The sequence below is a fragment of the Physella acuta genome, unplaced genomic scaffold (genome assembly GCF_028476545.2).
Source record: "Physella acuta isolate Inbredline_101_S28 unplaced genomic scaffold, ASM2847654v3 ptg001029l, whole genome shotgun sequence".
NCBI classification, from domain to species: domain Eukaryota; kingdom Metazoa; phylum Mollusca; class Gastropoda; family Physidae; genus Physella; species Physella acuta.
The window spans coordinates 176398-191888 of NW_026732546.1; the positions used below are offsets into that span (position 1 = coordinate 176398).

General features: G+C 37.1%; 1 protein-coding gene across 2 annotated transcripts; it reads right to left on the minus strand.

Annotated features, from left to right (window-relative positions):
• Window positions 1-1692: 1692 nt before the first annotated feature.
• On the minus strand, window positions 1693-10381 carry LOC131954787 (aquaporin). 2 transcript variants are annotated; one of them, XM_059318569.1, is made up of 7 exons: window positions 10364-10381; window positions 8876-9023; window positions 7732-8020; window positions 7013-7144; window positions 6550-6687; window positions 5496-5576; window positions 1693-2309 (listed from the first exon to the last, which is right to left on the minus strand). In XM_059318569.1, the coding sequence occupies exons 3-7, from the start codon at window positions 8014-8016 to the stop codon at window positions 1920-1922; spliced, it is 1026 nt and encodes a 341-aa protein (XP_059174552.1). In that variant the 5' UTR covers window positions 8017-8020; window positions 8876-9023; window positions 10364-10381; the 3' UTR covers window positions 1693-1919. The 2 variants fall into 2 exon arrangements, with proteins under 2 accessions (XP_059174552.1, XP_059174553.1); XM_059318570.1 differs by lacking the exon at window positions 10364-10381 and adding an exon at window positions 9175-9235 and having other exon boundaries at window positions 8876-8993.
• Window positions 10382-15491: the final 5110 nt, after the last annotated feature.

Sequence of the window (15491 nt, forward strand, 5' to 3'; positions counted from 1 at the left end):
GGGGGGGGGGGCTGGCTTTTTGTGACGATGGGGAGGTGGGGGAGGTAAAAATCGTTGAAAAAGCGTAACGTCATTTATGGATGACCCCTAAGTATACGCTGAGAAAAATGTTATGCATATTACTCTCTGTAATAATAGTAATATAAAACAAAATGAAACGCGGGTGAATTTTCATTAGAACTCTGATTACTGTGTGCATGTAGATCAATGTGGATTGAGAGGTTGGGTACGGGGTGTGAACAGAGTTCCTTTCAAGCATTTCTTTGGGAGGAGAATTCTCAGTTGCCACCCCCCCCCCTCCAAAAAAAAAAAAGAAACACTGGATGTCGGATGTGAAACAGATGGAAGTTGTATTGGCGTGACTTTATTTTTCTACAACCTTGAAAAATAATATTTTTGTTCGTTGTAGAGAATTATTCTTTCGGTTTCTTTGGGTGTCTGGTGAGAATTATAATTCAAAAGTCGTACCCAACTTTCCAACTTATTTGCAATATGTAGTTAATAAAACAACAACAACAACAACAACTCAGTACTGGTAAGTTTATTAAAATGTGCAGAATAAAAATGGTGTAAAAGAGGGTATTAATATCCAAGAATTATTGGTTAGTGAAAATTCTTTTTAATGTCCAAGGCAATATCTAAGTTATCAGTAAAGATAAGTTTCTTGATTAAAAACAATAAATACACTGGTCATACTTTACTTCTACTTTAAAACCAAGGTTAAATGGCAAGCATATATAGGCTATTTAAAAAAAACAATCATACTTTACATACTATACAAACAAACATTGTTTAAAAAATATACATTTTAAAATGCTTTTAAGTAGCTCAACAATAAGCGGCTTATCAAACCATAGTAAATTTAAAATTTAATTAATGAGATCTGAGTTTAAATCTATTTAAATAGATACATATACCTTCATTTTCCAATGCAAACCATCTGGCCTTAAAGTTAAACAATTTCACAGCATAGACAAAAAATTTAAAGATGTCAGAAGCTTTTTAAAAATATTATCACGCCCTAATGAGGAAACATTTACAAATTATTTTGAAATAAAACTGCCATTATGAGGTTTGATAAGAGTTCGACCAAATACAATAAAACAAGGCTTTCTTTTTTTTAACAAAATATTCAGGTGGGTTCATGGCTCTTGAAGTCCGTTACTGTTACCTATGTAATTAAAGCTCTCTGCAAATAAATAATGTAGTAGCTTGGAATATTTTGATTGTTTGGAACAGTGCTAATGGTTCTATATTTTGTAAAACTGTTGTTGTAGTCATATGTTCATTACATTTGTAAAACTATTGAAACGAAAGGCTGAGACCTGATCCTCAAAACTAAGTTTACTTTCAATATTCATTTGACACAGCGGGGGTCGGTTAATGACTGCAGAATTAGACATTTAAACGTTGTTCAATTAGGCTGAACAGAAACATAGTGTTCCATTTAAATCTTGAAAAAAAAAAACAATTAAAAAAAAAACATAAAGTAAAGCTCTTTTGTATGCATGATAAATATTTTGTATGATTGGAATATAAAATTAAAAGCGAAATAAATAAAAATCAAAGACGCATTGAATCAAGAAGCAGAACTAACCCACTCCCCCCCCCCCCCCGCCTTGTACTTGATGCCCAGATAAAGAATTAGAATATCATAATTCTCTCTCCGCCCCCCTCCTACCCGAGGTCGAAGCAATGTATTAGATTCAGAGTCAACATAAAAAGAGCTATTAAAAGAAATATATAATATTATTAAAGCCCGTACTTTATAACATGGGAAACATATTTTAGTTGGATTTCCAAGGTTTCCAAACATATGTGCAGGATTTCTGAGGTTAAGAAGCATTTCTAATAATTAAGTATACATTTTAAACTGTCGTCTTTTGTTTTTCTGTGATTTTAAAACAAAATATCCTTTTTTATAAATTTGTGTCGCCTACTTTACCCCCCTGTTGACCAAGCGCAACATTTGGCGTGTGAGAAACACAATTATTCATCAGCAAGTTGCACCCATCATTCTGTACATAGACACTCTCCAGCCCAGATATCAGCGTCGTGTCGCTCTTGATGCTGTCAAGTCTAGACATGCTGTGTCTACGCCAGTTTCCCAGCCGGTTGCTGGAAAACGTCACGGAACTTTTCCTGCTCATAGACCCATCCAACATGAGGCCGCAGTCACTGAAGCTTCCTCGTGCGCAGCATCCTGCGCGCAGCTTGTCCTCGTTTACTTCCGGGGCTTTTTCAGCGAAGATGAATTTGTAAGTGATGGCAGCGATGATGCCTCCAAGGGGTGGGGCTGTCCAGTAAATCTGAGAATGTTTTAAACAGGAATGTTCATGAAGAATCTTAAGAAATACAAAAGCGCAAATAGGGATGGATAGGACACACTATGCGTAAACCAACTAGAAACAGGCTCTGGATCAGTGTTTCTTCCAGACTTTTTTCTCCGGGGGGGGGGGGGGGGACTTGAAATTTTCCGGGGGGGGGGGGGGGGCTGGGGCGTACACTGTTAAAAGTCTATATTTTCTATATAAATTAAATTTCGTTCGGGGGGGGGGGGGGGGGGGGGGTGGTAGACTTTCTTCTGGGAGGGGGGCTTAGCCCCCTCCCCACCCCGAAGACCTGCCATGAAGAAACTCTGCTCTGGATGGAATCCCTAAGGAAAGAGGAAAATAGGTAAGCAAACGTTTCAGTGAAGCAGAAGCAGCTGGAATGTCGTGGGCCCAACTTGGTTGAATAGCCCAGAACAGAGTACGATGGAGAGATGTGTTGAGTCCCTGTGCTCCAAAAGAGTTAATAGGAATTACAGGATTTAAATCAAAGGACAATTTATGAATACATTCTTTTTTGGTAAATTCTACTGTTATGTTCTCTGTATAAACTTTCATCAGCATCTTTTCATGTTCGTGCCCAAGACGCACGAGACATATGAAGTTGAGTTCATATGTTTCATTCAATGACCTCTGCATAATGAGGGACAGTGCGGTCAGCACTATGCCCAGTCGCCTTGGTTTCCTTAACGTAGTCAGGTACCCACCAGAGTTGGGTGAACTTAGGCACGTCATACAGACTCCAGCCGGGTATCCGAACTCGAGACTTTACGGCTAGGAGTAAAAATCTCTACCATCCGACAACATCGTCCTTATCGCTACTGTAATGAAAAACTAACGGATCGTGCACATATGTAAACAAAATATTTTACCCATCATTATTTATACGAATAACCCTACAACATTAGCACAATCCTTATAGAAGTATCAGAAATGTGTACGAGAGAGCAACAAGCGCATTTTTCAACAAAGCTACACGAAATGATTTAGAAGAACGGATGCAGGACGACCAGAGTTTCTTTCAGGCACCTCTTCGGGGGGGGGGGGGGGGGCAAAGCCCCCCGAAATTTTTTTACCGCCCCCCCCCAACGAAATGAAATTAATATAATTTATATAGAAAATATATACTTTTAACAGTGTCCGCCCCCCCCCCCCCCCCCGAAGAAGGTCTACCCCCCCCCCCCCCCCCCCCGAAAATTCCAAGTGCCCCCCCCCGGAGAAAAAAGTCTGGAAGAAACACTGAGGACGACAGGTGTGCCTGCTATTTTTTTCTTGTCAATGTCTACCTGGGAAGTATTATGATCAACGCCATGAAAGACCATGTCGGCTGTCAGCACCGGCAGACGGATTATTAATAAGCTCCGCCCCTTACCATACATAGTAGGCAGTGAAGGCGGGTTGATAGATTTAGCAAACCAATTGGACCGAACGTCGGCAACATATGGGATCAAAATCAGCGCTGAGAAGACAAATGTCTTGACAAATAAACCAAACGCTGACTGTACTGAATAAGCAGGGAACTGCACTGAATTAGTTACCCCAACTACTCTTCTGGGTTTTGGGATGGATATGTTAGGATCCGGTATAAAGTTACATTACAACATCGCACGCGCCCTTTTTAAATAAAATTTCTAAGACACTCATATAATTTCCAAAGGAATATAAAATCATACAAGTACTATTGTAGAAATTACAGGGAGATAATTAGTTCTTACAGTAAAGTTTCATCCTAATTTATAAAAGCCCAATGTGCGCACATCTCTCTCTCTCTCTCTCTCTTTCTCTGTCCGCAAAAAATTTTCGCCGGACATCACGTCAGAATCGGCAGCGATATATCGAGAATTTTTTACGGACTTTTGTTGAAAATAATATGTTAGATGTTTTAAATGTATAACCACAATTTTACTTAAAGAAGAAAAATAAAAATTAAAGGCGTATTCGAATGTAGAGAAACAGTATTATTTATGCAACCGGAAAAGCATTAATATATGTGAAAAAGAACGCATAAAACTGTGACGTCACTATTGCTTATACATTAACTAATGACGTCATCTGCCGTGTTAAGAATGAAAAGAAATGAACTATTTCATTCAAATTTGATTTAGATCTACGTACACTATGAAATGTATACAATACAATTTTTCCGGCCTAAACTCATAAAATTTATTTTATGTATTTGGATTCTAGATCTAGAGATTCTAGATCTAGACTAAATCTAAATCTACGCAATAACTAGATCTAGACGTAGACGCTAAGATCTAGATTTAGACTCTAACTTCTCTAAAATCAATTCCAAAAATAAATTTCTATATTAGGACTAAACTATTTCAAGACTTATTTATTTTATACAAAATCTTTGTTTGGAACTGGCTAATTTGGGATAAAAAATTAATTTGAAAGAATAGGCATATTCGCGTAAGTTAAGATTTTAAAATACGTGTTTCATTCTCCGTATTTTATAAGGTGCCTAAATAGCGGAGATGTTAGTGTACATTAAACCACGCAGGTGGTGCGGGTTCGAGACACAGCAAGTCAACTTGGTTAATGTATTCTTTTTTATTATGCTCGGGCTAAACTTAAAAAAAAAAATTCTTTTAGGAATCTAGATCTAGATCTAGATTGTCGGGTGTCCGATAGGGCACTTCCCGGCGCCGCAGGCGCTTCAAATTTGGCATGATCTTGCCTTGGTGCGACAGAACACGGGGGCCGGTTGGCCGAAAAGTCTACGATGTGGGGGTCAAAACTGACCTCGACTGACCGGTACCTTATATGAGCTATAAATCGAAAAAAAATGTCCACGGAGGAACCTCTTCATAACTCTTGAGGTCGTAGACCGACCTTCGGGCGAATTAATTAAGCATTCAAATTCTCAATGTTTTCGAAAGCCTAAGCGAAGCTGGGCAGCATGCCTAGTAGAATAATAAAAGTAAAAGAAAGAAATGTGTAAACCAATTATCAACCTATTCATCCATCTAAATCGTTGGCATTAAAAAAAAAAAAAAAACAAGAACAAAGTAAATCACAAGTAGCGTCACAAAGCATTTCACTATACTATCATACAACGCATTATAATAAAACGGATAACCCCTCCATACCCCAAAGTATAGTATTATGCGCACGATCCTTACTATAGTGAGTAGTTACAAAGCTATATCACAAACTGACCCAGTGGTCATCCCAGATTCCAGTCAGCACTGCCGGCCCAAAAGATCTGGCAGGGTTCAAACTTCCTCCAGTAACGGTGCCCTGTTAAAAAAAAATAATTGCGTTAGCCTTTTGAACTTGGCAGTGCATGGGGTAGATGAAGTGCAGTCAGAGGCGTAGCGACCCTTCCCGGCGCCCGGGGACAAACTCTTAATTTGGCGCCCCTCTCGGGAGCAAATTTTTAATTTGTACCCCCCACCAAACTTTCGATTTGCACCCCCTCAAGCTATTTATAATGCAAAATGCAGCTAAAATGGCATTTTAATTTTAATTTGTTTTTACAAACCATTTTGGCGCCCCCTAAGGTCGGCGCCCGGGGACATATGTACCCCCTGCCCGCCCCCCCCCCCACCTCCCTACGCCTCTGAGTGGAGTTAATGTTTCTTTGAGGTCGGCATACGAAAATAAATATAGTGATCAGCACCATGCCCCAGTCGTCTTACTTTTCAAAACCGGAGTCAGGTACTCTTATGCAACCTAACTCTTATGAGTTAAATAGCATCAGCGACTTGAGTTTAAAATCAGAACTTAAGATATTCGGGTTAGCAACTTATTAAATAAATACTTAAAAAAAACATTACTAGCTTAAGCTACACACCATATTAGATCTCTATTATAAGGGGAAGAAACGATGGCGCCAGAGGGGTAGCGAGGGGGGGGGTGGGGCGGGTCTGGAGTGGGGGAGGGGGGGGTACTGTACTTATGTCCCCGGGCGCCGACCGTAGGGGGGCGCCAAAATGGGTTGTAAAAAAACAAATTAAAATCCAATTTTAGCTGCGTTTTTGCATTATAATATAAAAATATATGTGGGAGGGGGTGCAAATTAAATGTTTGTTCCCGAGGGGTGGCGCCAAATTGAAAGTTTATCCCCGGGCGCCGGGAAGGGTCGCTACGCCTCTGGATGGCGCTCTAGCGGACCACTCTTAGGTAATATAAAATACAAGTAAAAAACTTTCCAAAGCTATGCACTAATGATTCGAGCAATCTAAAGAAGAACAAGCAACATAAGACGCACCGTCCAGGCAATATTTGCTGTCAGACAAAAGCCAATGCTCAGTGCTTTGGATCCCTTATGGTCTGTTCTATGTTCATCACTGCTAGCGAAGATGATGGTCGTCAGTAGAAAAGTACTGATAGTCTCAACTACAAAGCCCTTTAGAGAAAAATAATTATAAAAAATTAAACTGATATGATAAAATGAAAATTAAGTTGAAACGCTAGAAGGTTGACGAAAATGTAGCCAACCCCCATGAAACAATAAATAGAAGAGTTAAGAGTTTATGTTCTAATTTCTTTAATCAATACTGCCTCCGGTAAAAAAAACCTCATTCGGGTGGAAGTACATTATATCTATTTTCAAATCTCCTGTAAAAGCACAGAAGAAAAATAATTCGATTACAATAAATCTGATTTAAACGTCAACCATATTTCAAAACTATTTTAAAACTATATTTGATACTTGTTTCGCTAAATTGTACCTGCCAATTTTCAACCCCCTCGGCTAGAACTGTAGCTCCTATTGTCCCTCTCCATGCGTTTGGGACGGTCAGCAATATAACAGACGCGCCAGCAATGGCACCAATAACTTGACAGACCATGTAGATTAGGCACTGAAAAAAATACGAAAAGTTCATTGCATGCGAAAATATATGTTATAAGACAAGATAGTTTGTTCGGGGAAATTTAGGTGTATGTTTTTTGGGAATGTATGCTATATTCGAAGCATATAATTATGCAAGAATAAAATTTCGTATTTGGTTTTACTCGTGCACGTCTGAAAGTTGTACATTTTTTTATGTTATATTAACATTGACTAAGATCAATGATGTTGTGGAGCTACCACGTTTAAAGTTTAATTTTAATATTAACACTTTGTAATATGCTATCACACTATATCTATTTATATAAATAAATAAATATATGTATATATATATATATATATATATATATATATATATATATATATATATATATATATATATATATATATATATATATATATATATATATATATATATATATATATATATTTATATATATGTATAAAAGTATAAATAAATATATAATAGTATATATATATATATATATATATATATATATATATATATATATATATATATATATATATATAGGCCCTATATATATGGAGATTGTTAACTGAAGGCAAATTGAAAATGTAAAAAAAGCACTATTTTACCTTCAGCAGCCCTATTTGACCAGCGATGAAAAAACCCAACGACACCGCCGGATTCACGTGCGCCCCGCTGACGTGCCCGAACGCCCAGATGGTGAGGGTCAAGGCCAACCCGAAAGAAAAGGCCACGGAGATGGTGCGAGCCCCCTCCATGGGGTTCAGAGTACCAACAGAGCCGCAGCCTATCATCACCAACGTTGCTGTTCCTATGACCTCTGCTGCGGCACACTTCAAAAACTTGATTTGATTCACTTCTTTAAAGCCGAGAACACGGCACATCACTTCCATAGTCCTTACATGATATATGTATATATATATATATATATATATATATATATATATATATATATATATATATATATATATATATATATATATATATATATATATATATATATATATATCATATTTTTGTAGTTGGCCCGCTAATAATAAGTTTTGTAAACTAGATTGAGATATTTTAATAATTTCTCAGTTCTCGGACAAAGTTATCTTTCCATTTGTAACCAAATATGTTACTTTTAAGATTAACTTTAATGAGAAGTCTTATATGCAGTGTTTCTTCCAGACTTTTTTCTCCAGGGGGGCACTTAAAATTTTCGGGGGGGGGGGGCGGTAGACTTTCTTCGGGGGGGGGGCGGACACTGTTAAAAGTATATATTTTCTATATAAATTATATAAATTTCATTTCGTTCGGGGGGGGGGGGGGGGGGGGCGAACCCCGAAGAGATGCCTGGAAGAAACTCTGCTTATATGAGAGGAAATTTAAAATTTAATATAATTTACCTTTAATGGGAGGGGGGGGGAATGGGGGGGGGGAGGGATAACTTTCTAATTAGTCAAGTTATTTCCCGTTTGTTATAAAATATAATAATGTTAAAACGTTACTTTTTATATTCTGAACTTAAACTCACTTTAAATAAAAAGTGAGACTTTCAAACATTGGAAGTTAAAAAATAATAACAAAAAGAGACTTACTTTTTATACTTCGAAATTTAACACAATTAAAATAAAAAGTGAGACTTCTCAAACATTAAGTGTTTACGTAATTTACACCCTTTTTTTTAAAAAGAAAATTGAGTCTTTTTAAACATTGAAAGTTTACATAATTAATTTTTTTTTTACAAAAGTGAAAAGTTAGACTTACTTTTTTAATGAATTCTACTTAAACAAAATGTGTTTCAATGTCTCAACTCCCAGCCCACGTTTCAGTTTCCGATGTTCCACTTTCAAGTGCGGTGATGCTGTTTTCTCCAGATTTGCACCTGAATTTACAGACTTTTTTTCTGGTCTCGCTATGTATATCAAAATAAGTCTGCTAATCGATCTTTTCAACTATTACAATAATATAAATTAGAATGTCTAGTATAAGTTAAAATAATTTTAAATTAATAATCGAATTAATCGAGTATAGTTAAGCTCTGTTTCCAAACTTTAAAGAAATACCACGAAAAAACAACGAGTAGACTGGAGCTTAGCAGCGTCAAGCGTTCCGCCTGTCTTGAGAATTTGACACGAGTTTAAATAGAGCTTTATTGCGGCATTGGAGTTATTCTGTGTATCTAACCTTTGCGCAGAGTCGCTTGGTCACGTCAGGAGCTCCAGGCCTCGTTTTGACACCTAACCGCTTCATTGCGCTAAATTACATGTTTCGCGCTTTTGGGGTGTATGGTAAAATGTATTTTTACTTCGTTAAGTCTTTAGATTTTATAGCATATTTGCCAAAATAAATTAAATTCAGTAAGTTGTGTAATTAAAAAAAAAACAACCCGCTAAGTGTTATTTAAATGTCACGGATAACAATTAGCATTACATCAGGGGCGTAGCGAGGGGGGGGGGGGTGCGGACCGCACCGGGTGACACCATTTAGGGGGGTGACGCCAAGGCAAAAAATAGCAAGATATATAGAGAAAAACTTGAGGGGGGGGGGGGTTGCAAATCGAAAGTTTGAGGGGAGGGGTGCAAATCGAAAACTTGAGGGGGGTGGTGGTGCAAATCGAAAGATTGAAGGGGGGGGGGTGCAAATCGAAAACTTGAAAGTTTGTCCCCGGGAAGGGTCGCAACGCCTCTGGGGGGGGGGGGGGTGACACCATTAAGTGCCGCACCGGGTGACACCCGACCTCGCTACGCCACTGCATTACATTAACCATAAAATAAATTATAACTGCATTTACTCCAATCATAACGCTTAATCATAGTGTAATGTTATCGAATGAAGATGAGCAAATATTGTATGCTAAAAGGAAAACTTTCTGCATCATTAAAACACAGGCTCTGACACCTGGTCTTCTTAAGCTGTCGTAAGATTTTGATTACCGCTATATTTAAGCGTTTGGAAATGGTGATTGCATATTAAAAACAAGTATAAGAAAATCATTAGCTGATTTATATTCATATAGATCTAGTTAGTTACTTATGTTTTATAGGATGAACAGACCAAATTATAACGGCCTTAAACATAACTAAATATGCTTTTTAAAATACAAGCTATAAGCAATAGTCAGAATATATCTTCCTGAAGTAATTTTTAACTTATTCACGTAGCAGTGCTATAAACTTTTAGCCTAACTCTTAACCAGCCATAACGCAATTTTACAAGGTAACTCAGGCTAGTATAACAACATGACTTACCTACCTTGGCAAAAAACAGAAAGGTAATTACAGTTCAAGTCCCTTAAATCCAGGCGAATTGTGTACACAATTTAAAGTGATCCTACTAAGCCGTTCGATCAACACTACCCCCCCCCCCTCTCCCCCGCCCCATCTATTGGCTACTGTTAAAAACGTCCCGAAAAAGCCTGGGCTGTGCTGTATGGTTCATACCTCCTCACAAAATATGTTTGTCAAGAATCATCAAAAAATGGAACAGTATCATGCTCAAATAAATATATAACCCACATTTTGGGGTAGCTTACCTTTTATACCACCAGTAAATCTGATTCATTCTCAGTATGTTAATGGTAGTAGGCTATCATTAACTAATATAAAGCCTACTAGCTGATGTAAAAAATAACTCTAACTTTTACTGATAGATTATGAATGATATTTTAAAACCTTTCTTTTTGGAAAAGTCATCCATTATTAAAGAAGACAGGACATTTGTCATAGTGAAATTTCCACCGTGTGGTGTGTAGATTGTTAAACGTTAATTCCAGTGAAATAAAAAATCAGTGGAATATTGATGATAAATGTATATAGGCCAAAAAAATGTAAAAAAAAAAAGAAAAAAAAAAAGCTCCACCCTTATCATTACAAAAAAAGTAAAAAAAAACCCCACACTCGCCTATAATAATATTTTTAAAAATTACATCCTTAAAAAGTACACAAATACAGTGTTAAACTTGTAGAATCAGCCCCCCACCCCTAGAAGTAAACAAAGGTATGAACCCAGCGTCTACCCCCCCCCCACCCCCACACACATGTGTCACGTCACGTCATCTATGAAGAGGTACCCCTTTAAACCTTACGGTCCAGGTGAAGAAGAGTTTATCTGTTTCAGTGACCTCGGCATATGAAGGGATAGTGTGATCAGCACGATGTCTAGCTGTATTTACTTTACCTAATGTGAGTCAGGCACCCATCATAACTGGGAGGACCCAAGCCGGGGGTTACGAACTCGAGACCTTTGGATTAGCAGTCAAACGCTCTACTATTCGAGCACACCGTTCCTATATCATCTATAGCATGGGTTCCCAACTTGGGGGTCGCGACCCCCCTGGGGGTCGCGAAGGTCTTTCTGGGGGGTCGCCAACTGGTATACTAAACATTAGTAATTTGAAACAAAACATAAATATTTAGAAGAATTTTTAAAATTCGGCTTCATTAACATCACTGAAAATGTAATAGAGAAGAAACAAAGCGCAATGTACAAAGTTGTTCTCAGTCACGAATCTATGAAATCTTCAAAACTAAAACGTCATTTGAGACGAGTCATTCGGAACACACCAAAAAATATATGGAGTTCTTTCGTCGGTAAGAAGCTAGTTGCAAACGCCAGAGACTTGATCGAACAGGAAGTTTTCACCAGCATTAGTGCAAGCATCAAATGAAGTCACGATAGAAAATGCCAAGCAAAAAAAAAAAAAAAAAAAACAATTGCAGAAAATCTCATCAAACGCTGCATGTACGTAAATGTTAAATAACACATTTTTATTGAAATTAAGCTTTCACCATTGTTTGCTTTTCAAGTTGATAAATCAACAGAGTTCGTGTTCGCAGTTGTTGGTCTGTGTCTATATTCATGCGGATGATAGCAAAGAAGAGTTGCTCTTTCGTGAAGATAGCATGGAGAAAATAAATATCTTTTTTTGAAACTGGATGATAAAATGGGTTAGAACGGCTGTGGGGGTTTGTACGGAAGGTGCGCCATCTATGTTTAGCTCAAAATCCGGCTTTCAGAAAACAGAAAAGATTTAGCTCCCTAGAGTGGTTGGAGCGAGTATCATACCTAGCAGATGTGTTCGAACATCAAGATAAGATTCAGTGAAAATGAACGAATATTATAACTTTCCATGATAATCTCGGGGCATTTTTATCAAAGCTGCAAAATCGGTAAAGAAAATAAATCTTGGAAATATTGTAAATTTGAGAAACTCTGCGGTGTGGTAGATGAATCTGATTGTGAGATAATTAAAATTTTGAAAGAAGCGATTTCTGGGCATCTTGAATCTCTTGAAAACGATCTGCATCGCTATTTCTCTGAGCTGAAAAAAGAAGAATCTGCCTTTACGCATTACCCATTCTTTCTTCCCTTGATGTTGCCAGCATTCCCGATGAATTACAAGATGAATTCTTTGATTTGCAGAGTGATTCCGAGTAAGATGAAAAACTGCAGACACAATTTTGGTGTAGTATTCACCATTCATACCCAAACGTAAAATTGATTGACTTTTCGAGAATATATTTTAACACTATTCTTCGATTAAAAACAAAATTAAGATAGTTGTAATGAAATAGGTTGGCGTTAACAAAAAAAAAAATTAAATTAAAAACTTAACCACGAAGGTTTAGTGAATAGTATGCAATCTTACTCATGCTATTAAAACAGTTATCAAGAGTAGTTCATATTGAAAGTCTACTAGAAAATCTTATTGTAGTGCTTATTAATTTCCATACTAATTTCGGCTTTTTAATTCTATGGGGTCGCGGGTCACTTACTTTTTATAAAAGGGGGTCGCCACTCAAAAAAGGTTGGGAAACACTGATCTATAGCCTACCCGTTAAACAAAACAATAACAACAACTAGTATTGATGCATTTCAAATTTCAAGTGTGGAGTCGAGTTTTTAGCCCAGTGTCACCACCGACTAATTTTGGTAGGTAAGGTCATCCATCATTTATTTTATTATAATCCACATGACTCAATAAATTAAGTGGTCGCTGGTGGCCCCAGAACAAATGTGTTATGATGATCTATTTTTAATGTGTTGATGGGGTATTTCTCTCAGTGTTTATAGGCAAGCGCGCACACACACACACACACACACATACACGCAGGCACACACACCCACCCACACACACACGCACAAACACACACCCACACGCACAAACACATACGTATATATGGATATTTATTACAAACTGGCTATTTCGGTATTTAAAAACATTTATATAAGTATTTTTTGTATTTTCATATAAACGTTTGTTCATGTTCACCCGTGCAAAGAAGCAGCGCCGGCATTTATTCCCCCCCCCCCTCCCCAAACTATGTACAGAACTCGCACGAAGAGACTTGTAACTCTTTCAATTTTTTTAGCGGAGATAGTGAAAGTACGTTTGATACGAGACAAACTGAATCACATGATGAAATGGGGGTCTTTGAAATAGCAATAATAATGCTCTTCTTGGGATCTATCGTGATTAGCGCACATTTAATTAATAATCTTCCTGGCTGTTGTATTCGTGGTTTTTGTAATTGTACAAGCACAGAGCTGTAGAAATTATCTAGGGAATGGGAATGGGTTAAGTATATAAGTAGTATATTGTAATTGTTCATTAACATAGTTACAATATAGTTACTTTAGGGCACTTCAAAGAATTGAAGTAAAATAAAATATTCATTAGGTTTACCAAAAATGTGTAGTGTGCTATTATTTTAGCAAATTCTGTAATCATTTATCGATGGGGATAGTGTTACAGCTATAGCTAGAGATATAGTTAGGGCTTAAGGATAAAATACCGCTTTGATCAAAACTTGGATAAATCACCTTAAAAGTGCAACAGTACTTTACAATGGCACAAAAAATGTTGATGCTGAGGGAATTGATATTTTTTCAGCATCTACAAGTATATCAGTGGAACTGCTACTGGGGAAAACACTGCATTAAACCTGTTTGCACTTTTAAATTGATTTCACATACCTCAATTTTTTGTCCACTTTAAATGTCTCTTTTTTTTTCTAATTTTTAATTACTTATTCATTCAAAGTCTCAGCTTGTTTTTGAGCATTTGAAAAGCCCGCAGGTGATAGAGTAGAGTAGGTCGGGCATGCGCAAGTGGCTTCACCGATTTACCCGAAAACACCGAGGGGAAAATTTCATCGCGTCGCCAACCTTCAACAGTGGAAAATTTCCAAAGTATCCAATTCGAGGTATGGGACTTTGAATGGATATTTTTAATATGGGAACCTGACCAGGTATATAAAAAAATGTGAAGAATGTTTTATTTTGATAACGACACCTTTACACTGAACTAAAATGTAACATTTATATTATAAATTAAATATTAATAGATTATTTTTTGCCAGGGGCCTACAATAACCCACTGTGTGACCATTGTCGGTGATCAAATATTTGCACTATCCAACACCTAACAAAATATTAAAAAAATAAAACATGTGGACAAGCATGAGTGTCGAAACAATTTAATTCTCAACGAGCCGACACGCGGCATATCATACGCCGCTATTTAGTTGTTTTTTCTTCTACTTTTCATTAATTCATAATTTGTGAATTCGACAGTACCAATGCTGCCACTGAAAATATGTGCTTTAAAACACTACCCCCCCCCCCCCCGTGAAAGCAGCCTCCTCTTAGTTACCTCCTTTAACTTTAAAATCGTTTCAAACTAAATTATCTGCCCCTAATAGCCGTCACCAAACCCGGCTCTATGATTGTAAAATGTAAACATTTAGAGTGAACTACAACTCACCAGGCCATGTAGAGTTGGTGGTGGGGGGTGGGGTGGGGGGTAGCGATTGAGAGGAAGAGAGGGGACTGCAAAGGCGCGCTTGCAGCTTGTTTTCTAACGGCTCCCAGAAGAGAATTATATATATAGATACTGAAGATTAACTTAATTGTAAGCGTGTAATACATATATATATATATATATATATATATATATATATATATATATATATATATATATATTTTTTTTTTTTTTTTTTTTTTTTTATTTTTTTTTCTTGTATATGTTATTTTTTAATGCCAGCTTTTAATTGAGTAATTTATTATACCACTGTCCTATAATGCCACACCAATAGATTATTGGTAGGTATCTAAATACAATTATATGTCTTGCTAATATCAATGCTGACCTTATCCCTAACCCTAAAACTTAACACCAGACCTACAATAGCTCACACCCTTTCTCAAAGGCGTAGCGGGCCGCACCGGGTGACACCGTTTAGGGGGCGACACCAAGGCAAAAAAAAAAATGCAAAATTACAAAAGAAAAATGCGTTTTGTGCCAGTTCAATTAATAATAATTAAAGTTAAATAGTCTTAAGTACAAATAGACAATATCAGATATAACAATGGGGCCGGT

Excerpts from the sequence above, each read along its gene's own strand:
- LOC131954787 (XM_059318569.1), bottom strand. The coding sequence starts at position 8,016 with ATGGAAGTGATGTGCCGTGTTCTCGGCTTTAAAGAAGTGAATCAAATC. Across the intron at positions 5,577-6,549 it reads CAGCAAATATTGCCTGGACG|GGCACCGTTACTGGAGGAAG; the intron begins GTGCGTCTTATG and ends TTTTTTTAACAG. Across the intron at positions 2,310-5,495 it reads GAATCTGGGATGACCACTGG|ATTTACTGGACAGCCCCACC; the intron begins GTCAGTTTGTGA and ends AAACATTCTCAG.